At 37.8% G+C, this 26,261-nt stretch overlaps 1 protein-coding gene across 1 annotated transcript; it reads right to left on the minus strand.

Annotated features, from left to right (window-relative positions):
* Positions 1-3,898: 3,898 nt before the first annotated feature.
* On the minus strand, positions 3,899-25,805 carry gpi.L (glucose-6-phosphate isomerase L homeolog). The gene is made up of 18 exons (XM_018258011.2): positions 25,580-25,805; positions 21,607-21,697; positions 20,774-20,842; positions 15,921-16,040; positions 15,568-15,651; positions 15,328-15,474; positions 13,558-13,629; positions 11,110-11,154; positions 10,953-11,006; positions 9,237-9,297; positions 9,115-9,158; positions 6,630-6,782; positions 6,410-6,539; positions 6,044-6,120; positions 5,398-5,526; positions 4,740-4,815; positions 4,569-4,635; positions 3,899-4,371 (listed from the first exon to the last, which is right to left on the minus strand). Exons 1-18 carry the CDS (start codon positions 25,696-25,698, stop codon positions 4,248-4,250), a joined length of 1,662 nt encoding a protein of 553 aa, XP_018113500.1. The 5' UTR covers positions 25,699-25,805; the 3' UTR covers positions 3,899-4,247.
* Between the last annotated feature and the right edge of the window lie 456 nt (positions 25,806-26,261).

Consider the following 26,261-nt stretch of genomic DNA (forward strand, 5'->3'; position numbering starts at 1 on the left):
CTGTCTATAATGCCCTCCAATGTACTTGTAAAGAGTATTCATGTTCCATCGCAAGCACCTTTTCTAAAGCTGCAACCTTGGCACTCTTTAGTTGCACAATTTCTAGCTCAATAATATCTCTCTTAAGGACTGAGGTCCAAACTGTGCTGCATACTCAAGGTAAAAACTTTCCAGGATTCTACAGAGGCAAAATTATGTTATCTCTGCTGGGCAGCACTTAGAAAACCTCATCAGGCAAATCTCTTAGCAAAGTGACCGGGTTCTTATAGTTTTTCACAATTTAATATCACCATCAAAAATAGAGACAATACATATAATTCCAGCCACAAGATTTCAAAAGTAAAGATAAGTTATGTTATATATTAATATCTATGTCAAATGCTTGAGCAAAATCTAAGTAGATCACATTCACTGCTACCTTAGTTTCTAGGTTATTAGAAATCATCTCTTATTACCCCCTCCAAAAGATTTCCTATCAAAAGTAAAGATATTATGTTCATTTAATCAGTAATCTTCTATGTGGAACTGTGTCAAATGCTGGAGTAAAATCTAAATAGATCACATTCACTGCCACCTCAATTTTTTAACGTTTCTAGAAATCATCTCTTATTACCTCCTCCAAAAGATTTCCTATCACTGATGTTAAATGAACAGGATTACAGATTACTTCACCAATCTCTCGGCACCATGACATGACATCAAAGTATCGTAGAAAATTAAGTAACGTGGTTTGGTAATCACACATTTGAGCTCTTTTAGTACCCAGGTCCTAGAACTTTGTTTATTTTCACCTGTTTTAGCATGCTATGTTTTATATTTTGAATCTCCCTGTTTCAGCCAGGCATCAATTGTTACGTTATTAGAACTTGATCAAAAGCTTGATTAAATAGGAACCTTTATTAGAGGTGTAAAGAGACAAAAAAAAAAAAAAAGCCCAGTTCAGAATCTCTGCTTTTTTCCTGCTCCCATTAATCAATTTACCACCATTTAATACTAAAGGTTTCTCCCTTCTTGCATCATGTTTTTACTATTTAGAAAATATTTTTATTTAATTTCATTTCATTCTGATTGCTTATTTGCATGTTTTATTGGCATCTTTCTACCTAATAAAAATCTTGGCTATCTCAGCTAAATTGAATGACTTAAACAGCTTACAAATGGGTGTTTTTTTTTTTGTTTTTTTTTTTTATACATGTGCGAGATGCAGGTTTGAGCAAGCCTTAATTTAACAGCTAAAGGATACCATTCCATTCTGCCAGGTTGTACTCATAATGGTTCAATTGTGTTTCATTGCATTCACGATTTATTGCATTTTTTAGAAACGGCTTGCTACATTTTTCTTGTGCTATACACGTTTTAAAAGACAATAGAACAAAATGTTGCATCTGTTCTCTACTTTGTTGCAAAAACACATAAATGCAGTGTTTTTTTTTCGCTCAGCATGATTTTGTAAATGCATTAAAAATTACTGTAAATAATAACCCTTAAATGTATTTTCATACCAACCCATAAGTCATTTGTTAATCAGCATGACATTGAGGTTTACAGTTTCCCAAATCAATAGGAAATTTACAAATTAGCTATATTTTACAGTGATGTTCACTATACATTTAAACCCCCATTTTACATTTTTCAGGGGGAAAATGGTGTAAAATCCAAGAAAATGTACAATCGGGGAAGTGTCAGTAGGACCACAAAAATGGTGCATAATCCAGAAAAATATAAAATCAGGGTATGTAAAATGGATTGCCATTCTTTGCATTGCCTTATAAATATGTCCTAGATCTATTTCTATTTTTTATAACTAGTCCAGTCTTATTTTTTGTTGAATTTACTATCTCCGTTTGCCCGGTATTTGGTAGAACTCTTATGGTCTATGGGAGAGGCACTGAAATCATATAGAAGACAGTCTCCTTTGTGCACCACCCGTGAGCCTTAATGCAACAAGCCAGGTGAACATGTGGAGATCCCATCTCAAACCCAGGAGAAGCGACACATGACATACAAAAACATGTAAAAAATGTAGCGGGACTGTTGAGGAATGATGAGAAAGGCAGAGAGAGAGATTATATATATATTCTCTGTCTTAAATATATTGATAATGGGTTGAGTGCAGAGGACCTCTTGTAGTTGACTATATGTATTTTGTGGTCACACCCTCATTGCACCCCCGCCTAATGGTTTTAAAAAATAGTGGTGAGCACAACTTTCCCTTGTTTGTTATAGTTATACAGGAGCAGTGACCAGCTCTATGTTGTAGCTCTCACCCCTCCCAGCTATAGTCAGGTGATCCCACTGGTGTCTAATAAAAGGGCAGCCAAGTTTGGGAGTTTTACTTTGAAAGCAGCTAGTAAGTTGCAGGTAAAACTTAGTCCCTTTGTAAAATGTATAAGCAATTGAATTCTTAATGAATCAGATGAAAATTAAGTGTAGGACTGGCCAGATATGGGATGACTTTGACGTAGTTGGCCAGCTTAAATATATTGCAATATATGGACAAACAATCCCTGTGTTGTTTAAAGGGTAAGGCATTTTTTAGTAGCAGTATGCACAAAATGTCTCTGTCTTAAATATATTGATAATGGGTTGAGTGCAGAGGACCTCTTGTAGTTGACTATATGTATTTTGTGGTCACACCCTCATAGTGATGTCATCAGTTATAAACGGTGAGTAGTGATGTAATTTCTGTCACATGACTCACTAAAATTTGTGTATTATAATTAATAAAGTACCCCCTCTTGTAAAATATAGGGATATTATAAGTTACCGAGGAGTTTCATGACCATATAAAAACACGAGGCCGAAGGCCGAGTGTTTTTATACAGGTCATGGAACTCCGAGGTAACTTATAATATCCTCATATTTTACAACTGGGGGTACTTTATTAATTATAATACACAAATTTTAGTGAGTCATGTGACAGAAATTACATCACTACTCACCGTTTATAACTGATGACATCACTACTCACCGTTTATAAGGATATAATTTACAAGATATTCATGGCTTTTGTGTATTATATATATATATATATATATATATATATATATATATATAGTCTTCTGTTGGTGAAGAACCACTTCATGTACGATTGTCCTAAATTAATTCAGTTTCCATAGCACTAGATTAACAATCAAGAGTCTTGATTGTTAATAGACTTGATTCAAGACTACTCCAAAACATCTAGTATATTTTCATAAATATACCTATAAAAATTCCTGGGATCAGTATAAGCTTAATAGGTGAAGATGTAACAGATGTTTTAACATTTTGCCTGTTATACATTGACCATTCTGATAGAGATGGTGTGGGTGCTTTACAAGAGACTGGCCTTCAACATAAGTATATTGCTCCAACTTAGTTGTTGTAGGTTGGTCATAACCATACATTGCAAATCTGCCTTTTTTGTAGATTATGTAGGATTTGTGTAGGACACTAGATACAATTTTCATCTCCAGCTTTATATTAAATGTTTCGGTTTGCCCCAAATTCTCTCTTGTTCTGAACCTATAGCTACAACCGACCAAAACAGTTGTTCTACCTTTACCACATCTAATCCAGAGGGCCCAACAGATTGAGGTTAAACCAGAAACCAGTGTCTGAAATGTCCTCATGTTTTGTGGTTAACAGACATGAGTGTTGCTTTCTCCTCTTGTTGTGATTAGACACAGTGGCAGTCTTGTCCATTGCGAACTTTAGAGGGTACCTTGGCAATAGTCATATTCAGTTCTCCAGAGCTATTAAGTCACATGACTTCAAGGGTTGGGATTTAGATGAAAACCAGATTTGGAACATCCCTAACCAGATTTGGAACATCTTTTAACATCGAGAAATTGCTAAAACTAGCTATACGGAAACATTGTATTGAAAAAAAAAACAAAATCAAAATACCACCCTGAACAATTGCATGTTTTTTTTTAATTACGTAAACAGACATTTCACAATAAACAATGAATGCAAAAGAAAAAAAAATCATATGCGTGTTAAGGTGACTTAAAACAGGACATTTTTGTTAGGATGCATGCCTAACAGGACTTGCTTGCCCCGACATCTAGAATAGTACTGACACAGATTGTCTTTCAACAGTAGCTCTTCTTGCTTCATCCTCAGACTTATTCAAACTACAAGACACACCGCAATTACAACTATAGAGAACAAACTACATTAGGAAAGTGCTTTTTTTTTTGCAGAAAGCCAATAACAGGACAAGGTAACAGGTTTGCAGCAGAACTGATCAGTGACCATGTTTAGCCTCTGTGTTTCTTGATGAAGTCGATGAGTCCATTGGTGGAGCTATCATGGGATGTTATAGTAGCATCAGATTCCAGTTCAGGCTCAATTTTCTTTGCCAGTTGCTTCCCAAGCTCAACTCTGTAGGGTAAAATTGCATAATGTAGCATGGATTATGCTGGTAAGGAAAGATTTTGCAAACTTCTAGCAATTATACATCACTGAACTCAGACACATTTGATCTCTATATATGGCAGCTGCACTGCTACATACAAGTACAAACAATTATACTGTACCCCCGATTGTATTATAATACATCTGAAATAGTGCAGACTTACCCCCATTGGTCATAACTGTTTATGTCCCACACAACTCCCTGAACAAAGATTTTATGTTCATACATAGCTGCAGGGGAACAAGAAGAAAAAAAAAAAAAAAAAAAAAAAATTATTAGCCAAGTACAATTTAAATCAATTCACAGTGAACTGGTAGTAATGTTTAGTATTTACCAATTAAAGCACCCAAAATGAATGGATTAAGTTTTGTAAATACAATGGAATTTGTTGGTCTGTTTCCTTCAAAAACCTGCAGAAGAGAAAAGGCCATGGAATAAATTAAAATATGAATGAATAAAAGCCAACAGAAAAAAAAACACTTACCTTATTAAACAGTACTCTGTTTTAATAAACTGATCATTCCCTAGAAATGCATCATTAGCAACTGAAACAATCAATTTTGCAAAATAGCTTGTAAAAGATTTCACTGGCTAGACTCCATAATCAGTGTCTAACGATCATCAGCATATCCAACTAAAGCCAGACCAGGTAAAATGTATGGGACCGGTTATCAAGAAGGGATATGGGGTTTTCCCACATTAAGAGGTCTGTAATTTGGATCCTCATAAGTTTACAAAAAAATAAAATGTAAACATTGAATAAACCCAACAGGATTGTTTTGCCTCCAGTAATGATTATTGGGATCAAGCACAGGGCACTGTTAATAATTCAAATTTTAAAAGGGATTTCCTTTTTCTCTGTAATATTTGATTGAATTGTAGGAAGGCAATCTCCCATAGACTCCATTTAAGACATTTCTGGATATTGGGTTTCTACACCTGTACTGCACTATAAAAGTATTAAGTAGATCATATTAAAAACTGCTGTATACCTTGTGAGGGAGCAATTTTTCCAGAGCATCACCAGTGAGCCCAGAAGCCTGTAACTCCTTTTTGGCTTCTTCTGTGGACTTTCCCTTCATGAGGGCTTCTGTCTGAGCAAGGAAGTTGGACAGAAGGATCTAGCAAAAGAGAAGCACAGTTTGTAGTTTTGCAGAATGGTTCACTTTCTTTGGTTACCAAATTCCTATGTACTAAGAAATAAAACACCACACTAACATATATAATTAATTTTAGTTAATATTTTATGTTTTAAACTAAATAAGCCTATGCAGTGCAGACAACTTGGATTATTCTTTTTGCTTCCACTGGAACGTTCATTAAACGGACCACTCACAATTCATGATGTAAATATACAAATGTGTTTTTTAATGGGGAAAGGAATGTAATGGGCAAAGTTCCTTTCAAACAGACTTCCTTACACTTAGCCAGTAAACCCGTCTCAGCCTAAAGCACAACAGTCTGAGATTAAATTAGTGGCAAACGTTTTGCTTTTTACATTTGCATTATAAAACATTTGTAAATAGCATTGACTTTTATCATTGATTTTAGCGTCCCTTAAATAAGTCTCTATTACATCTCAGTAGGACCTAAGCTAAACTGTAAATGTACCCAAGAATATGAGCCAACAAGTCTCACCTTGTGGTGCAAGCCATTTCTAATTGGATGCTGGGTCTGCGCTGGAATCAAGAAGTCACAAGGAATTTTGCGAGTTCCTATAATAATTCAGGGAGGGGAAAAGGGTATACAAGTTTAACACCGTCATTAGATACAAAACAACTGGCAAAAGCTAGAGAAAAGATACTGCACTTATAACCTGCCCAGTGCCAACATGGCAGCAACCCAACATGGTTCCCTGACGTTTTAAATTGTGCACCCAAACAGCACTAATTTCCTGTTGTAACTGATGTCAAAGTTGGAGGAGCTTGGCAAAGCATGGCATATCAGTACTCCCTGCCCCCTACTCCCCCTGGTGCACATCATAAATTAAAAAAAAAATGTTACCTTGATGTATGAGCTGATAGAATGCATGCTGCCCATTGGTTCCTGGCTCACCCCACACCACAGGGCCAGTGCTATAGTTGACACGAGCTCCTGTTTTAGTGATATACTTCCCATTTGATTCCATGTCACCCTGAAAGGCAAAAAAAAGCAAAGCAACCATTTTTGTTTCTCAACCACACCATCTGAATTGCTGAATGGCTCAGAGTGGTCCCCAACTCACCTGCTGAAAATAGGCAGCAAATCGATGCATGTACTGATCATAAGGAAGAAGAGCATGAGTCTCACAGCCATAAAAGTTGGTGTACCAAATGCCCAGCATGGCCAGTAGCACAGGGACATTATTCTCTAGTGGAGTTTTGTTAAAGTGATTGTCCTGTCAAAAAAAAAAAAAAAAATACATTCTGACGCGGAGGGATGTAAAAGTTTAGTTTGTCAAAAACACTCATTAGGTCGTGTTCCATGTAATATCACAAAATTCCTAGATGCATTTACGAAAAATGTTAATACACAAGCCTTCATGTTCAAACTCTGCAAACATATTTGAAATAAGTTTCACATTAGGTCGTGTACAGTGGGGGGGGAAATGGATTTTTCTCTTCTATGAACGTTATTAGTGAAATTGAAGTTGTGGTTCACCTTTAAGTTAACTTTTAGTATGTTCTAGAATGGGTAATTCCAAGAACCAAGCAATTCTTCAAATGGTCTTCATGATTTATTTAATTTTTTTTTTATATATAGTTTGAATTATTTGCCTTCTTCTGAACTCTTCCCAGCTTTCAAATGGGGTCACTGGCCCAGGCTACACGTTTATGGGGTTACTTATTAAAGGTAGAGTTATCTCAAAATATGATCTTTTCAAGGGTAGTTTAAAAAAAATAAATAAATAAATATAAAAAATTCTGGCGGGGGGGTATGGACTAGAATTTTTAGAGATTTATTATGCCCAGAAGCTGCTAAAGGCCCAAATCAAAAAATATTACAGCTAAAACCGGTTGTGGTCATGAAGATGTTTTTGCCTTCATGATTTTTTTTTTTTTACGCTAGTTTGTGCTCAAACTAAATTAATTTGAGGTATTTAAGGTTTTATACCCTATAAACTCAAATTTGAGGCACACATTTTTCCCCCTGATTGCATTCAATCGAGTTTTTTACATTAAGGTTTTTCATAAATAAGCAAACATTCGAGTTTATTTGAGGTAGAAAAAACCCTTCACAAACTCTACCTTTGATAAATACACCCGTATTGTTACTTACTCATCTTTCTATTCAGGCCCTCTCGTCAGCTTATTAATAAAAAAAAAAAACGCCCATTTAAATTGGATCGCAGAAAAACTAGAAAATGGAGCGAAACTCCAAATCGTACAATTTTTCGGGCTTTTTTCTCCAGGATAGTTTTTGCCTGAAAACCCAGAAAAATTTCAGATTTTCAGGCTAAATCCAGCACAGACCACGATAACTTCAAATTGGGATAGGTGCCTCTCCCATTGACTTATACAGGACCTCGACAGGTCTGAGATGGTGGATTTTCAGATTCTGACTTTCTACAGCATTGGGGTATTATAAATCAAAAAAAAAAAAAAATGTAATCTAAAAAAAAAAAAAAGTTTTTGCCCAAAAAGCCCAACCAGAATAGTTAAAAGTTTTAATAAATAACCCCCTAGATGTCCAGTTGCCTTTGACTAAATTCTATTAAGACACTTTATTAAAGTGTATGTTCACCTTTACTAACCAGGTGCACATTTTGCCATGGTTGTCTATAAATAATCAAGCCCAAGTAGTCTGCACCTCATACAGTCATGCACAAATCACTTACTGCTCTAAGTTGTGCAAGCAACAGAGAGGCCTTGCACATGTCGCCAATAAGGCTGCAATGCCTTAACCCAAATGATTAAAACAGTAAATATAATTTCAAAGTAAAGCGGAGTCCAGTGCTTATATCCTTTGAGTCCTTGAAAAAACAGTAGCTTAAACACATTTACCCAATTCTACACCATTTTCTTCTAGTCCCTTATATAGTACTACTATAGTTTGCTCATAATATACTGGTCTTTATATAAAATTGGCTTTTTTTGCAGGCTGTCTAACAAACAAAAGAATTGTAGTGGGAAGTAAAGGACTGATTTTTCAAATATGGAAGTGGGGAATCCAGATGATTTCATAGCAGTTTGATCTGTTGAACTTTTACCCCTACCTTTTCCGACTTTCAATCCATCAGAAGGTGTTTGCTTTGTGCACAATTGGCGACTACAATAGGGCTCACTTATATTATATTTACAAATGCAGTGGGCAACTTGCCTTTTCCCCTGCAGTACAATGTATGCAAAACCACTTTTGTTAAAGGTCCTTGTGTCAAAATACGCTCTTCACATGTCCATATAGTTGTGCTCGGCACCATGCCGTCCCCCTTACCTTGCGTTATGAAAAAGGCACCGAGGCCCATATTAACGCAGGGGAATCCTCAAGCTCCTGCCACTTCCTGACCAGGCAGTACCCACTACGTCCTTGTCAATTGGAGCAGCACATTACACATTTGACAGAAAGTTTTCAGTGCAGCTGCACAACATTTGCAACGAAGTGCACATGCAATTTATTGTCAAATCAGGCACAATTGCACCAGATGCAACTCAGCTATGTCAGTCCGTGGCTCTATACATTATTATTAACAAAGACACAACAATATGATTGGGCAGTGTAGCAAAACCTACCATCCAGTGGGCTCCTGCCAAAAGCTTTTCAAAGTTATCAAACCCTACAAGGAAGAATAGATACTGTAAGCATAATGTATATATTCGTCAATATATAAAACACACAATGAATGGATACCAACCGACATGAAGTGCAATGGATAACCCAATGGCTGACCACAGAGAGTAACGGCCACCGACCCACTAGAGAAAAATGTTAAAGAAAAACTGGATTATGACATGGGCCATTTTTTTGTATGCATGTAGAAAATCAAAACCTAAACAAACCTAAGTTTCCATGAGGTTAATAATGTGGCTGATCCACTGACCTTTATCATTTACAGTACAAGGGCTTTCCTGAAAACTGTAAAAGGTTAAAGCTGAGAATAGCCAGGAGAGACTTCGCCAAGGACTGTGACAACAGCTCATGTTTCAAACAGCTGCCTGTACAGCAAGTGCCTAGATAATGTTTAAAGACCAGTCTTGCATGGACTACATCTTAAAACGTTTGATACTACAGTGAAACCTCCATTTTACATCCCCGGTTTTAAGTTTTCCATCATTTTACATTGTTGTTTTGTGGTCCCACCTATATTTTATGCATAATACATTTCCCTGATTTTAAATGTTCCTGGATTTTACCCCTTTTTTCTGGTCCCCTGAAAAACTTAAAACGGGGATTCTATTGTATAAATTTAAATATTGCAATCACAAGAAAACCGCATGCCAAGATAATAGTTGGCAAGTAAGGAAGATGCCAATGGTCTGTACAGTTGCTGTTTAAAAAGAACCATTTCAAGACTTGTAGAGTTTCCTCACTTCCACATGAGCTATTACAATACTATGCTCCAGGCTGCCTGCAAGACCTCTTCTGTTTATAAAACGCACAGAGCTGCAAGGGCAGACATCTCATGTTGTCCAGATGAAATACTGCTTGACATATTCATATACATATTAAAGAATATGGCAGGGTGCTCAAAGAACTGACAAACCCTGAGCAACCTGCATCCTTATTGATGACATGGCATTCTTAGGGTTTCAGATCATAAAAAAAAACAAAAAACACCTGTATGTTACAAGACCTTTTACACGGTCATGTTACTTTTACCTAAAACAGCCTGTGTTACATTTTCAGAGTTCAGCAGTACAAAGATTTCACCGGCACACAGGATAATGCAAGCAGGCTCGGCCTTGCTATGTGATTTATTGCAGCATGCAACGTTTCGGGGTTACCCCCTTTATCAAGCATGCTTGATAAAGGGGGTAACCCCGAAACGTTGCATGCTGCAATAAATCACATAGCAAGGCCGAGCCTGCTTGCATTATCCTGTGTGCCGGTGAAATCTTTGTACTGCCGTTACTTGGAAGGTGGCCGTCTCCTTCCTTTGCTGTGCACCAGGGAGTCACTATCGAAGGACGAGGGTGTTTTTTGGAATTTCACATTTTCAGAGTTAACAGCTTTGATGCACTGTGCCCCCAAACTAACCCTTATCTCTACCACACTCCTTTTAATAGCAATTATAGGCCTATCTAAGAAGGAGAAATAGCTACAGACAAAGGGAAATCCCGAGCCTTTCAGATAAAGCATAAAGTGGCCTTGCCACAGGGATGTTTGCACTGCTTTCACGAACATCTAGGGGTTATGTAACAAAAGGCACGAAGTTTGCCCAGGGCAGTAAAACATAGCGACCAATCAGCAAGTGCAATTTACTGGCCACCTGTTTAAACGCAAACATTTTATTGGTTGCTATGGGTTAATGTTCTTTTAACCCATAGATTACATATGGGGGCTAGAGCCTAAGCAACAAGGGAATTGTTGCCAAAAAATTTACCAAAAGAAGCTCAAATGAAATACTTACATCCCAGAATTCAAACATATTTGCGGTGTCTATTCCAAAATCTTTTACTTTTGGCTGGACAAAAAGAGGGGGAAAGTAAATGTTGACATTAGAAATAAGCATGTATACTAGATAAAATGGCTACATTTACAAAGCAGAAAGAGAAGCAAATACTCACTGCATTGGTGGACAGGGCAACAAAATGTTTGGCCACTGCAGATGCCTGAAAAAAGGTGCAAAAATAAACAAATGTACTGATTTGGATCCTATATTCTGCCAATACTTTACATACGATGAATCAGAGTTATGAGGGTCTCCAAATGTAAAGTTTTCAAATCAGTAAAGGTGCCACACTTACACTGGATCGCCTTTTGCAGCGTCGGGTGCACAGCTGTGTTCCTCTCTGCCAAGGAATAACTCCACTGTAAAGCAATAAATCCAGCAGCACTCCGATATGTGAATCAATGATTATTTATTCATGCCATTAGCAGAGCGACGTTTCAGGCTATTCCAGCCCTTTATCAAGCTGATAAAGGGCTGGAATAGCTCGAAACGTCGCTCTGCTAATGGCATGAATAAATAATCATTGATTCACATATCGGAGTGCTGCTGGATTTATTGCTTTACAAATGTAAAGTGATAACTCACCACGAGAAGGAAGTGGCCCAGGTACACCGCCCTGAGCCCTCAGCATGGGGAGCGGACAATCCGAAAAACATTTTGGAGTAGGCACTCAATGAAGGCAATCTTCCACCAGGCAAATAGTTCAAAGCATTTATTGTGTCCACAGCCTTATGCATTTCTTGTCATAAACACTTAATCATAGGCCTATGATTAAGTGTTTATGGCAAGAAACACGCAAGTCTGTGGACACAATAAACACTTCACTTTGAACTATTTCCCTGGTGGAAGTTTGCCTTCATTGAATGCCTGCTCCAAAAGGTTTTCGATACACACACACATTACAGCTATAGTTTTTAGTTTCTGAATGCATCTCAGTGAAGGTCAGTTTAAGGTTACACGAGGTTGCAGACTGAAATAGGAACAGGAGAGGTCAGCCAGCCTACTGGCAACCCCCTATCTGTAACTAAACGGAATGCTAAATGTCACAGTGAGACGTTTAATAAAAAAATTCTGGCTTTAAAGAGACAAAAATAGCACAAGGTGGAGCTGCTGCTTTGCTAACTCTAATACAGGAATGTGTAGGACAGAAGGTCACACCGAGAATTCAGACCCTGATAAAGTTCATCCAAACTGTCATTCCTGCTTGTGCTTTAAGTCCTCAAAAGGCTGCACATTAGAGATACTACAGGCTTGTGCTAGCACTTGCCAAATGTAGTTACATTGCTGTCCTATCAGAAAAATACAATTGCAGAGTATTTTTAATGGGGTAGTTTACTTTAAACTTTACCTTTAATCTAAACTTTAATAAGGCATTGTCAACTTTTCAGCTTTAATGAAGGTCACTGCTACAATTTTTTGTTTGTTTTTTTTATTACTCATCTTTCTATTCAGTCCCTGCTATTCATAACCAAATTTCTCATTTAGACCACTGGCTGTTTGCTAGGGTAAATTGGCCCTTACCTACCAGGCAGCTGGTGAAATTCCAAAATGGAGAGTTGCTATAAATAAAGCTAAATAATTCAAACCCCCCCCCCCAAAAATATATTAAAGGGGGTATTTTACCTTTAATTTCACTTTAAGGGCTGCTATTTAGAAAGAGCAGCTCTCTAAATTCAGGGTGTCTTTTCACAACGGAATACAATCAACTAACAAGGAAAATCCGCACCAATATGCAAAATGTAGCATTAGGGAGGGCATAGATTTCAGAAAAGGTGAAGATAACATTACTACATCATACTTTTACAGAGCAATCATCAGATTCAGAAGAGAAGGCAGGGTAAGGAAAAAGGACTTCACTATATCCTTCACTGCAGATCGGAACTTTTACTCAACTTATTCCAGTATCTCTATTTTTACTCCAGGCTATGCTAACATGGATAGCAAAATAAGTGACCAGATTGTATATCAAAAAAAGTGTTGGACGCCACCTTCTACCTACATCTGGAATATTCACAAATGGTTTGCTTGCATGCAATTCCAGTTGTGTCTGCATAAAGAATAAACAATTCTCTATTAAAAGGGAACAAAGATATTTTTGCAATTTGTTTTAATGGATACATTTCAGTGCTCTCAGTACAAGTGAACCAATTTCACCTACTGATCAGGAAGCAGCTAACTAGGTGTATATGCAGGAAGGATTGCTACAGTATTTCTGATCAACAGAGCTGCAGTGACAGGAACTGACTTCTTACAGAGAGAACCCTGGGATATAGGTGCAGAAAGGATTGGTCCCTCTATACTTCAGATGCACGACAAACTGTCAGGCAATTAGGGGGTGAGGGAAACGGCACTTAATATCCCTTCAGTCAGAGCTGCTTGGTCACAGCCAGTGCAGCTTCTGCCTGACATTTGAAGTTAAATTCGAATAGGGTTCAAAATGTGTTTTCATTGTACACTTTTGGTGTGGCATTAAAAGGAGACATGGGCAAAAAAACAAATATTAGCTCCCCAATAAGAGTATGATTATATATTGTTAGTTTCTCAAAATAATTTTAAGACTCACATCTTTGGCAGAAGTCAGGAACCACTCCTTAGCAGTTTCAGCATTAGTTATGGTCTCCTGGGTGGTAAATGTCTAGAAAGGGAAACAAAACACAATATTTAGTTCGGCTGATTTAGAAAAACTGTAAAAAATATGCAGTTGTTGGCTCTGCCCCTTTAAGGAACATATGAATTATGATGTGAAGGCACAAGACAGACCAAGAGCCAAGTGTACAATGTCTTTATATTAGGGATGCACTGAACCCTGCTAATCCATGATTTTGTGTGCACACTAAACGCATGCATTGGCAATTCCCAGGAGCAAAAGGAATTTGGATTTGGTTGGCTATTCGGACTAATCCATTAGAGGATTTCTTACAAATACCCAGTCAAATCCAAATGCTCTTTGCAACTGCAATTTGGTGGTGCACACAAATTGATGGACGACGCAAATTTTTTTTTTTTATAGTTCAGATTCGGTAGTATCCAAATACTGCTGAAAAAGTCTTGCATTTTCCCAAATCCAGAACTTAATCCTGGGTTCAATGCATCCAGTGTCGGACTGGGATACTAGGGGCCCACCCAAAAACCTTAGACCAGGGGCCCACCAAGAAAATTTAGACCAGGGGCCCACTGTCAGTACTATTTTTCTTCCTCTCCTAGCTCAACCTCTATTTATAGTTTTACATACTATAATCTATTATTCCATCTATTTAGCCACTTTGTTCTCATAGAAATAGGGAATGGCCTTGAAATAGGACAAATGTTTAGCAGCACAAGGGCCCCCTGATAACTTGGCCCACCGGGAGTTTTCCTGGTATCCCTGTGGGCCAGTCAGACACTGAATGCATCTCTACTTTACATGTTCAAAGTGCTCAGCAATGTCAAATATTATCCCTTATATTACTACAAAATGGTTTTAAAGTGCAGAGTCTCTAGAGAGAGACTGTATAATGCTGTATAAGTACAAAATTAAGGGTAATGCCATACTGTCTTACGCTCTGATTTCTTGTCTTCTGTGTCTGCACCTGGAGCAACTGTGGTGGCCCAGATGCAGATACATGAAGTGGATTTTAGCTCTGAAGTGCATAGCCATGCATTTTGATGTCAAATCCAAAATCCACTCCAATGTATTTGCACCCGGGCTGCACTCCAGGTGCAGACCCAGAAGACAAGAGTGTAGGGGTCGTTTCCCTGTCCCACTTATACACACAGACCAAGAAATTGCCCCATGTGGAATTAGCATTTGGAAACATTAAAACGGCTTGTAGAAAGAAACCTACTGTATTTAGTTATCCTACCAACATTCAGGTTTGCATTTGAACTTATGCAAAGTGCCACACCCAGTATTCAAACTGTTGCAGCAGCAGAGAAGGATAGATCTGCCAAAGTCATTACACATTCACAGAAATAAAGGCTAAACTGCAGCAGCAACAAAAAATAATCAACAATAGGTTCTATCTAATCATATTCATTCATATTCAGACTGGGAAGACAAAAGTTAAAAAAAAAATAAAAAAATAAAATAAAGACAACTACTCTTATAATACTTGCCCTAATAACACCACATCTGATGCCATTGTAACTCTGCCACCAATAGTTATTTTCAGGTATTTTAAATATGAATCAAATTTCAGTAAATGGATCCCCAACCTGTAGAATGGTCATTTGTGAAAGCAGTTGTTACGAAGTCCTGCTTACATTAAGGATTAGCAACGCAAATCCTTAATGTAAGATCATTTCCAGTTTTGTTACAGATTCCTTTGATACAAAGTGGTTGACTTGAGTTTACCTTTGATGCAATTATGAAGAGTGAAGTTTCTGGGTTCAGTTCAGCCAGAGTTTTAGCAATGTGAGTGCCATCAATGTTCGATACAAACCACACACGAGGTCCTCCCTTAGAATAGGGCTTCAGTGATTCAGTTACCATCAAAGGTCCCTGAAATACACCAGGATGTTAAACGAGTTATAACAGAATTATGGAGCTTTGGAAGAGAAAAAGAAAAAAAAAAAAAAAGTTTAGAAAGCTCACCAGGTCAGATCCACCAATGCCAATGTTAATCACATCAGTAATGGCCTTTCCAGTGTAACCCTTCCAATCTCCGCTGCGGACTTTCTAAACGGAATTACAAGGAGAAAAAACATAGAGAGGAATGAATGAACTATGTAAAAGTGATGCATAATAAATTTGCTGTTCCAACATAAACGAGAATCCCATTAAACAGGCTTATCATTGCATACAAATACCTTCTCAAATAGATTTAAAAAAAAAAAAAAAAAAAAAAGTGAACCAACTTTGTAAGCATTTTAAAGCAACCATATTGAATAGATTTTTTTTAAAATGCAGTATTCTATACAGAAATGTTAGGCAGCTAAAAGCTATACCTGGCAGAAAGCCTTCATCTTCTCCAAGACTGCATTGACTTCAGGCATGACATCTTTACCTTCCAGCGTGATTGGTGTATTCGAACGGTTGCGAAGAGCAATGTGAAGAACAGCCCGGTTCTATATATGCAGGCATGAATAAAGTGAAAAATGGAAGAATATAGAAATATATCTAAATATATGCAGATATCTAAAAAATTATGGAGCAGATCTAAACGAAAGAATTCAGAAATTGTGGCCAAACCACTTACATGTACGTATGTAATCTTTGCAATATAGATATGGGACAGTTATCCAGAATGCTCAGGACCTGGGGTTTTCTGGATAATGGATCTCTCCATAATTTGGATTGTCATACCTTAAGTCTACTAGAAAATCATTTGCATATTTAAAATTTGAATTTACCTAACTTGCCCTCCTTGTTTAGCTCAAGAAAATTATTTTTCATGATTTAAAAAAAAAAAAATCAAAACTGTGCAGAGAGCACAATCTCTATTCATTCAATTAATGTTGAACAAGGGGGTATACTCCTTTAGAGGTTTTAAAACATTGAGAAGTGCAGAAACAAAATGTTTTAAGTTACAGGATTCAAATAAAATCACACCCAAAAGCCTTGGTAAATGATATGCCTACGTGCCAAAACAAGTTACAATATTATCATAGGTAAATAATGGACAGATTTGTTTCCAAAACTTCCTGGCCATCCCAAAAAAAAAGTCTTTAGATCCAAGACTTTCCCCTTCTTCATTATCAAAAGCCTTCTCCAAAGTCATTCTTAAACAGTGTTTTCATTTTATTCATATAATGTACTGATGCCTTGCACTGGTAAAGCCATTGTGTTTGCTTCAAAAGCACTACTAATGTGTATACGAACAAGCTGCTGTGCAGCAAAGCAGGCAATTGAAATAAAGCTAAAAGGCACAGGTTAAATAGCAAATAAGCTCTGTAGAATCCCATTATATTCCACAGAGGTTATCTGCTATGTAACCTGAGCCTTTTCCCCTTTGAATGGCTGCCAACCCATGGCTACACAGTAGCTTATTTATATAATACTATATAACTTTAGTAGTGATTCTGAAAAACACACACACGTTATACCAATGCTGAGCAACAGTACATTATAATTTAATTACTTTCAAAACTTTAAAAAGAACTTTTTTTTCCTTTAATGAGAAACACTGGAAAGGATCATACGTGGGCTAGCGCAGTAGGCTTCAATGGTAGAACAGGACATGCAGAAGGAATGAAGCAACAGATTAATGCATTGAATTCCATAGAATTACACAAGGCTCAGTTTACAAAAAATCAATCTATAAAATTATAAACTAACATCATTTGCCATTCTGTCCACATTTTGTCTGTAACAAGCAGCATAATGGTCTCAGATTTTTTTGTCTTTATAAAAACGGAATTGCCATTAAAGGGATACTGTCATCGGAAAACTTTTTTTTCAAAACGCATCAGTTATAGTGCTACTCCAGCAGAATTCTGCACTGAAATCCATTTCTCAAAAGAGCAAACAGATTTATTTATATTCAATTTTGAAATCTGACATGGGGCTAGACATTTTGTCAATTTCCCAGCTGCCCCTGGTCATGTGACTTGTGCCTGCACTGTAGGAGAGAATTGCTTTCTGGCAGGCTGCTGTTTTTCCTTCTCAATGTAACTGAATGTTTCTCAGTGGAACATGGCTTTTTACTATGGAGTGTTGGTTCTTAGATCTACCAGGCAGATCGGTTCAGCCCAATATTGCCCACCTCAAGGTGGGCATGTCGGGGAGAGATCCGCTCGTTTGACAACATCGCCAAACGAGCGGATCTCTCAGTGTATGGGCACCTTAAGGGAGCTGCTATCTGGTTACCTTCCCATTATTCTTTTGTTTGACTGCTGGGGGGAAAAAAGGGAGGGGGTGATATCACTCCAACTTGCAGTACAGCAGTAAAGAGTGATTGAAGTTTATCAGAGCACAAGTCACATGACCTGGGGCAGCTGGGAAATTGACAATATCTCTAGCCCCATGTCAGATTTCAAAATTGAATATAAAAAAATTTCTTTGCTCTTTTGAGAAATGGATTTCAGGGCAGAATTCTGCTGGAGCAGCCCTATTAACTGATTCATTTTGAAAAAATGTTTTTTTCCCCATGACTGTATCCCTTTAAGCATGGCACATGGAATCACTGTTTGCCTGATAGCATGTGTCGATATGTTTAGACATTTTTCAGCCTAAATCTTTCAAGAAGGATTCAGCCAAATTCCAAACAAAATTGGAACCGTCATTTGCATATGCAAATCAAGAGCAAGGGCTAAAATTAACTGTGCATGCAGGACGCAGAAAAAAAAAAAAATCAACTTCCTTGTGTCTGTGATGAAGTTGTATGATTTTAAGGATTCAGATTCAGTTCGGGCAGATACTTGGATTTGGCCAAATCCAAATTCTGCTGAAAAAGGCAGAATCCTGGCTGAATCCTGTATTCAGTGCATCTCTTTTACCAGCCTGTGTTTGCTGTTTCAAGCATGAGTCAGCAAGCTACAATGCACTACTGCCAAATATGATTGTTTGTTGGAGCAAAAAAGAAAAACACACATTCAGGTCGAGGAACACACTATAACCATTCATATCTCAGAGATTTCCCATACTGTTATTGGAAAAAAACATGTTGAGCAGACTTCAGCACTGAAATCTGTTTTCCAAAAGAGCAGAGCTAGACATATTGTCAGCTTCTCAGAAGCCCCCAGTAATGACTTGTGATGTGATAAACTTCAGTCACTCTTTACTGCAAGTTTGAGTGATATCAACCCCTCCCTTGCCCCCCCAAGGGAGGTAACCAGATAACAGCTCCCTGGTAGATATAAGAACAGCACTCAATAGTAAAAATCCATATCCCACTGTGACGCCTTCAGTTACATTGAGAAGGATAAACAACAGCCTGTCAGAAAGTAGTTCCACAGTACAGCACTGGCTCTTTCTGAAAGCACATGACCATTTTATATGGTACAGTGCAGTGTAATTTAGAAATAAAAAGTACACCATAAAAACAGAACCCCTTTAAGAATATATATGCGAATAAGTTTAGAAAAACTAATTAAGCATCCACTACAGTGTATTTTACATCAAAAGAGTTCCCTTTTCTATTAGCCATGTAAAAAGGCCACAATTTGCGAAATAGCCTCCATGCCCTAAACTCTATATATTTTTAAAGAAAAAAAATAAAATAAGAAGCAGGCATGCAGATTACAATCAAGTTGAAGTAAAAACTACGCAGTTTGCATACAAGAAGAGGGTGTGCCTGGTGCTTTTGTTTCTGAACAACTGTTAGGGATTTGAAAAACTAGCAGCTTTCCAGTGATAGACAAAAGCAGTAAAGCAAACAGCACGCGTGAACCTGTGCTCCACAAAGGGAAAAATAAATGTTTAGTCGAGGGTGCGCAGTAGAAAAGCACAAAGATTCTCACTCCAAAACAAACTAATGACGCACACTAATTTATTATTACATTTCAAAACTGTGTATATTAAAGATGTATCAGATAAATCTAAAAGCAAAGACAAAGAAACCACATTTCAAATAAATAAGAATTCACTCACCCCTTCTGAATCAAAGGGATATAGATCACACTGAGCTACTCTGAAGTGAACATGGTTACTAACTAGAGAGACCATAGGTCTTAATATACACGTAGACCAAAATGATGGTTTTGCGTGCAGAAACAGTACACCCAACATATAAATTATATTAATACACACAGACACATTAAAGCATCTAATAATGAATCTCAACATGTTTCCTGTGACTTGAGGAGTAAAAGTGAAATGAGTTCAGTTGGGTTAATGCAGAAAAGGTCGAAAAAAAACTCCTAGAAATAAATATGTTATTTTTACTTAGACATGCATAATTCCACTGATCAAAATAAGCCATAATAGCCTATGTGTGCTCACAGGGACCTATTCCCAACCCCCTTTACAATTACTCCTGCCCTCACTTTTTCCATTATGAATTACAGGTACGGGACCGGTTATCCAGAATGCTTGGTACCTGGGGTTTTCCCGATTATTGATCTTTCTGTAATTTAGATCTTCATACCTTTAGTCTACTAGAAAGTCATGTAAACCTAAAGTTTGGATTATTTGGATACTTTGGGAGAAGGCCTTTCCGTACTTCTGAGCTTTCTGGATAATGGATCCCATATCTGTAATTGATTCTTGAAGACCCTCAGCCTTCCACAGCGAGTGGTGAACAGATTCTCTGGAAAGCACACGTTACAGCAAAACTAGGTTAGGGGAAGCTTAAATGGTGGAAAAGGATCATTAAAGGCACAGACACACTATTATGGTTTCTTTTCAACCAGTGGAATCATGTATGTCTGTGTAAAGAAAAAAAAAATCATATTATATGAGATTCGGTCAAATAAAGTGATTTTCCTCGTGGACAAGGTCACTATATGTGGCCAAAACATTGGATTTTCAAATTGTTTACAATACTTAACCAGCACTAAGGCATTTGATTTCTATAGGTGTGTTCTCCTTTGTCTTTTTAAGAAATATTTCCTTTTTCTTTGTAATTATAAAACAGTACCTTGTACTTGATCCAAACTGAGATATAATTATGATAATCCTTATTGGATGCAAAACAATCATATTGGGTTTATTTAATGTTTACATGATTTTCTAGTAGACTTAAGGTATGAAGATCCAAATTACAGAAATCTGTTATACAGAAAGCCCCAGGTTCCAAGCATTCTTGATAATAGGTCCCATACCTGTATTATAACATTGATAATACAGATTATATACATATATTACTCTGTAAACAAACATTTATAAAAAAAAAAAAAAAAAAAAAAAAGTTTGATTGTACCTCAGTGAAGTTAATCTTCTCAGCCGAGAACATCTTCTGTCTCGCACTCTCAACACCTCTTGAGTGGGCCTGTAACGATTCAGAACAGGAAATCATTTCAAGAGGCACATTTTATTCATATTTAAAAAAAATCTACACTGTCATGTGGAAAAATTAGAACATGTATGTAGATACATCACTTTGATAATTACATTTGTTCTTGAATCTTCTGACTTGTTGTTAAAAAGTATTGGAATCTGTGCCCCCAAGAGTCATAATTGAGTGATGTAAATGGTCACTCTTGAAATAAAGTCTTAACTGCAACACTGGCTTGAACAAATGAATTAAGCTTCACATACACTGAAGATTAACTATAGACTAGAAAACTCAAATGTATCTTTCCCCTCCTGATCTAACCTAGAGCTCTTGAGTTGGGTCTCTTCCTGCCTTCCATCTCTACTTGGATGCCCCAACTAAATTAAACATCTCCAAGACAGAAATGGTTCTCTACAAACCATTTCACACCTATAACATCCCAGAAGTGCATCACGGTTAACAACTCTATTATCACCCCATCTCCTCAGGCCTGGTGCCTTGGGGTTATCCTTGATACTGCCTGTCCTGCACTTCTATCTAGTCACTTTCTAAATCACACCACTTTCACCCAAGGAATATTTCCAAAATACAATAATTTATCACCCAAGATGCCACTAAAACTCTAATTTACACACATCATATCATGCATGGATTACTATAACACTATTAATTGGCTTTTCATCTCCACAGACTGTCACCTCTCCAGTCCATTATGATTATGATTATTAGATTAGTATTGAAGAATACAGGTGCTTTACCAGTTCTATCAGAAGCTTCAGGACTTCTTCATTAACAAGGTTCTTTGAGTAGTCAAGCAGAATATCGCCATCATCAGTCGCAAGTTTTTTACTACAGAAAGGGATGACAAAAACCAAAACAGTTATTTGAGAAACCAGATATCTAAATGAGCCAAAATAGATTATTTGTCTGTTATAACTGTAGTGCTGAGGATATGGCAACCAATTAACTTTTCTGCACATATATTAACAAAACGGCATGATTTCATGGTAACACACAAATTTCATGTTGCAGCATAGCAGTTTGTCATCAACATTCAGGTTAGTTTATTGTGTAGAGCCATTCAATTCTCTCTGCAAATCATTTCTCTGCCTTGTTAAGATAAATTGCAAGTTTGCCCAAAACGCCATGTATAGTTTGTAGTCATAGGTCACACAGAATGAGATTAAACATAGATCAGTGCTGTCCCAAAAATTTTTTCCAATGCAGTTGGACAGTTATCAAAATTACTCAACGTGGTCATGACCCTGATTTTAATACAATAATGTGGTCACACCAAGAAATTTGCGAAGCCCATGGAAATACTACAAAGTAGAGCCACATCTGGCCCTTGCGCATCCAACAGAGCAGATTCAGTTTCTTTGACTTTTAAATAGGAATGTGACAGAATGATTTTACTTCTGTATTCAATGCAATTTGATTGGTCAGCATACTGTATAAAGATTCAGTAGAGCATGTAAAAGGCAAGGGATACTGTAGGTTGGCAGATTTCAGTAAGCAGCACTTCCTCCTTTCCTAAACACTGTTGAGAAAGTGGGGGTGAATCCAAATGAATGTGCAATTCACTACATACTAATTTTGTGTATACATTACAAAACTAATTTTTCAACCCAGTTAGGCAAGCGCACTTCTTAGCAAACAAACATGTATCACATTGTGCAATGCAGATATGCTCTTAGCAAGAAGTTGAAATGCAAGCAGTGGCCGATTGAGTGCGGCTCATTTATCATGACTGGACAACTTTGCATCTGGGGAGCAACCCATAGCAACTATCAGTTAGCTTTATATGGAAACCAGTTATCCAGAAAATTATAAATTACGGGAAGGCAATCTCCCATAGAGTTCTTTTGAAGTGAATAATTCTAAAATGAAATTAAAAACGATTTCCTTTTTCTCTGTAATAAAACAGTTCCTTGTACGTGATCTCAACTATAAGCTGCATGAATCCGTAGTGGTGGCAGAACCATCCTATTTGGCTTATTTAATGTTTAAATAAAGACAGATAATAGTTCAACTCAAACCATGAGAGAAAGTAAGAACTGGACCTTATTAGACACTTCAATTAATTAATTTAATTAAGTAGCATAAAGTCGCTGAATTTAAAGAGGTGGATCACCTTTAACTTAAAGGAGAACTAAAACTTAAGAAGTAGCCTAGAAATGTTGTTGCCCAGGGCAACCACAGCCCTTTAGCAGTAAAGATCTGTGCCTTCAAAGATGCCCCAGTAGCTCCCAAACTTCTTTTCAGCTGATTCACTGCACATGCTCTGTGCTGCTGTCTGTTACATCACAATATAAAGTACACATAGAATACAAATGTCGCAATATAAGGCCGATTAGTAATTAATACATGGCAGCACAGAAACCATTGCAACTAGCATCAGAAATTAATAATCAGCCGTGTAGCATCAGTTTATATTACAGGCAAACTTGATTTTCTGCTGGATAATTTGTGATGACCCCTAAGCTTCGCTTCACAGAACCCACTGAGCATGTGAGTGTCAGAGAAACTTTACAATATGATGCCCCCTGTGGTGGGCTTGAAATCCTGGAGCATTGCTGCCATTGAGAAGCTGAAGCTTTAGGCTGGTGCAAAAGGGTCATTATATAAAATATGACATTTTTAGCCATATTCATTTTTAGGGGTTAGTTCTCCTTTAAGTTTTAGTCTGTTATAGAATGGCCAATTCTAAGCAACTTTTCAATTGATCCTTATTATTTATTTAATTATTTGCCTTATTCTTCGTCCGACTCTTTCCAGCATTCAAATAGGGGTTGCTGACCCCATCAAAAAATAAATAAATAAAAATAAAAGAAATGCTCTGTAAGGCTACACATTGTATTGTTACTGCTACATTTTATTACTCATCCTTCTATACAGGCCCTCTCCTATTCGTTTTCCTGTCTCTTATTCAAATCAATACATGGTTGTTAGGGTAATTTGGACCCTAGCAACCAATGATTGCTGAAATTGCCAACTGGAGAACTGGTCAATAAAAAGCTTACCAACTCAAAAACAGAAAAAAAAAATGAAAACCAATTGCAAATCACTCTTCACATCATACTAAAAGTGAATTCAAAAGGTGAACAACCCCTTTAAGGGCTAACCTAATGGGAGATTTGGTGGGCCAGTTTTTATCTTTTGATCTTGTCACACAACAGCACACAATTTTGCAAGATTCTAAAAAAAAAAAATTGAATCCCCACAGCTGTAATATTAGGTTGGATCAGATAAAGTTGGATGGTGTGGTTTGTTCATGCATTGACATCTGACATTAAATAGTATCATAGTAAGTTAGGTTGAAAATAAGATGTGTTAGTGATGTGCAGGCCGGCCCGAAAAACGTGGGGCCAACTCCTGCACAAAATCTTCAGGTCGTGACCTAGTAATGCCGGCTTCGGAATTTATAGATTTTTACCTGTCCCTGCCCCTTTTGTGATGTCACTGTGGGGCAGGTCGGTGCGGGTCTATTAAAAAAAAATACAGGGGGCAGCAGTGGGCCCGGGTCAAGAAATTCTTGACCCACACATCACTAACTCATGTCCATTAAGTTCAACCTTTGAACTCTTATTTTAACCTGCCCAACTGCCAGTTGATCAGGAGGAAGGCAAAAAAACCCCCATCTGAATTCCTTTGTGAATCCAAAATGACAATCGAACTAGTCCCTGGATCAAAGTCTTTCAATGAGAAAAAAAAAAGTAGCTCAGACACCATCAGATTTTAGTTTGTTGGATGACAACACACCATATGCAGTGTTCGGATTGAACTGCCATGTCAAATGGCAAATCTTCCATTTCATTTTTTGTATCAGCCCTTGTCGTCACTAGGGATGCACCGAATCCACTATCTTGGATTTGGCAGAAGCCTTCACGAAAGATTCGGCAGAATACTGAACCGAATTTGCATATGCAAATTAGGGGTGGGAAGGGGATAACATTTTTTACTTCCTTGTTTTGTGACAAAAAGTCACACGATTTCCCTTCCCGTCCCTAATTTGCATATGCAAATTAGGATTCAGATCGGTAGGGGTGGAGGATTCGGCCGAATCTGAATTATGATGAAAAAGGTCGAATCCTGAACCGAATCCTGGATTTGTTGTGTATACCTAGTGTCACACTGTGTATTCAAGAGATGGGGACTTTGTAGCAACTGGAATTAGAGCACTTGAGTTGTTCAGTAGAACACTCTTGGTGCTGAGCATCACTGTAAGGACTAATAGCACTAACATTGCAGAGTGATGAAGCTACAGTAAACTGCCCATGGTTACAGGAAAGGGATTCAGGACGTGCCCTGAGCATCGATCCGCCACATCATGCCGCAATGACTCTATAAATATAGGATATGGGGATGAAAGAGTTTCCTGAAGGTGAGCTGAAAGCTGCCAGGAGACAGGATGTGCACCAGCGCACGTACTAACCCACCCACAAGGGTGAATGAAGGTCACGGCCACACAGGCAGAGATACACGAAGAGAAGCGGCCAGAGACAGATCCCAATATGGCTGGGTACCATTATCATACCTCTAACATACCTCTACTATACCGCTACACCGCCCACACCCTCTCCTGTCTATCGCTCCGCCACCCGGCCAATCACTGCGCTGCTACAACACAGACAACATGGCGGACTGCAAGCAGGAAATACAGCAGCACAGGCTCATCCCGGCACACCGATGCCATGTTGAAGAGAGGCTTCACCTTCATATGAAGTTTACCTGAATTTGCTGAACCTGTCCTTGTCAGCTTCAAACATCTGCCTCATGTTAAGGCTGCCATGGTGGGCTTCGTACCACTGACTCAGCTTCTGGTACACTGGGTCGCAGCTAAGTGCCATTGCTGGGCTTATACAGGGTGCAAAGTTCGGCGCTGAACTACACAAGCTAGAAGTGGAGAACAAGCGGTACACGAGCAGTGGCTCTTATACTGACAGCGGAAGGTGAGCTTCACGCCCATTCAGGGCTGCAACATGTGGTCGAAACTCGACCAATAGGATGCTTCATTTGATTCATTCGACCAATAGCATGCTTCATGGGCACAAGCCCTTTCCCTCACGTATCAGTAAAACCCCGCCCTTCATTGGATGAGAGATTAAGATTCTCTACCTTCTGAGCCAGCAAAATCCAAGTGAGTCACGGAGGAAATCCTGACGTTGTATATTAACTCTAGTGTTGTTATTCACGCTTGCCGCGCATAGTAGCGTTACATTCCTCTTTTATTCTCAGCCATTATCGCCAATAACTGATACTCGTTTTCCAGTTTTCTAAAAAGGCCACAGCTCCGAGACAAGCAGGTCTGTTATATTTTCACTTAAAGGGCCAGTGACATCAAAAAAGTGAAAATGTTTTCAATGATTTGAAGGTATGTGTTTGCCCAGGCTCTGCAATAAAAGATGTTTTT

Source organism: Xenopus laevis, chromosome 4L (genome assembly GCF_017654675.1).
Source record: "Xenopus laevis strain J_2021 chromosome 4L, Xenopus_laevis_v10.1, whole genome shotgun sequence".
NCBI classification, from domain to species: domain Eukaryota; kingdom Metazoa; phylum Chordata; class Amphibia; order Anura; family Pipidae; genus Xenopus; species Xenopus laevis.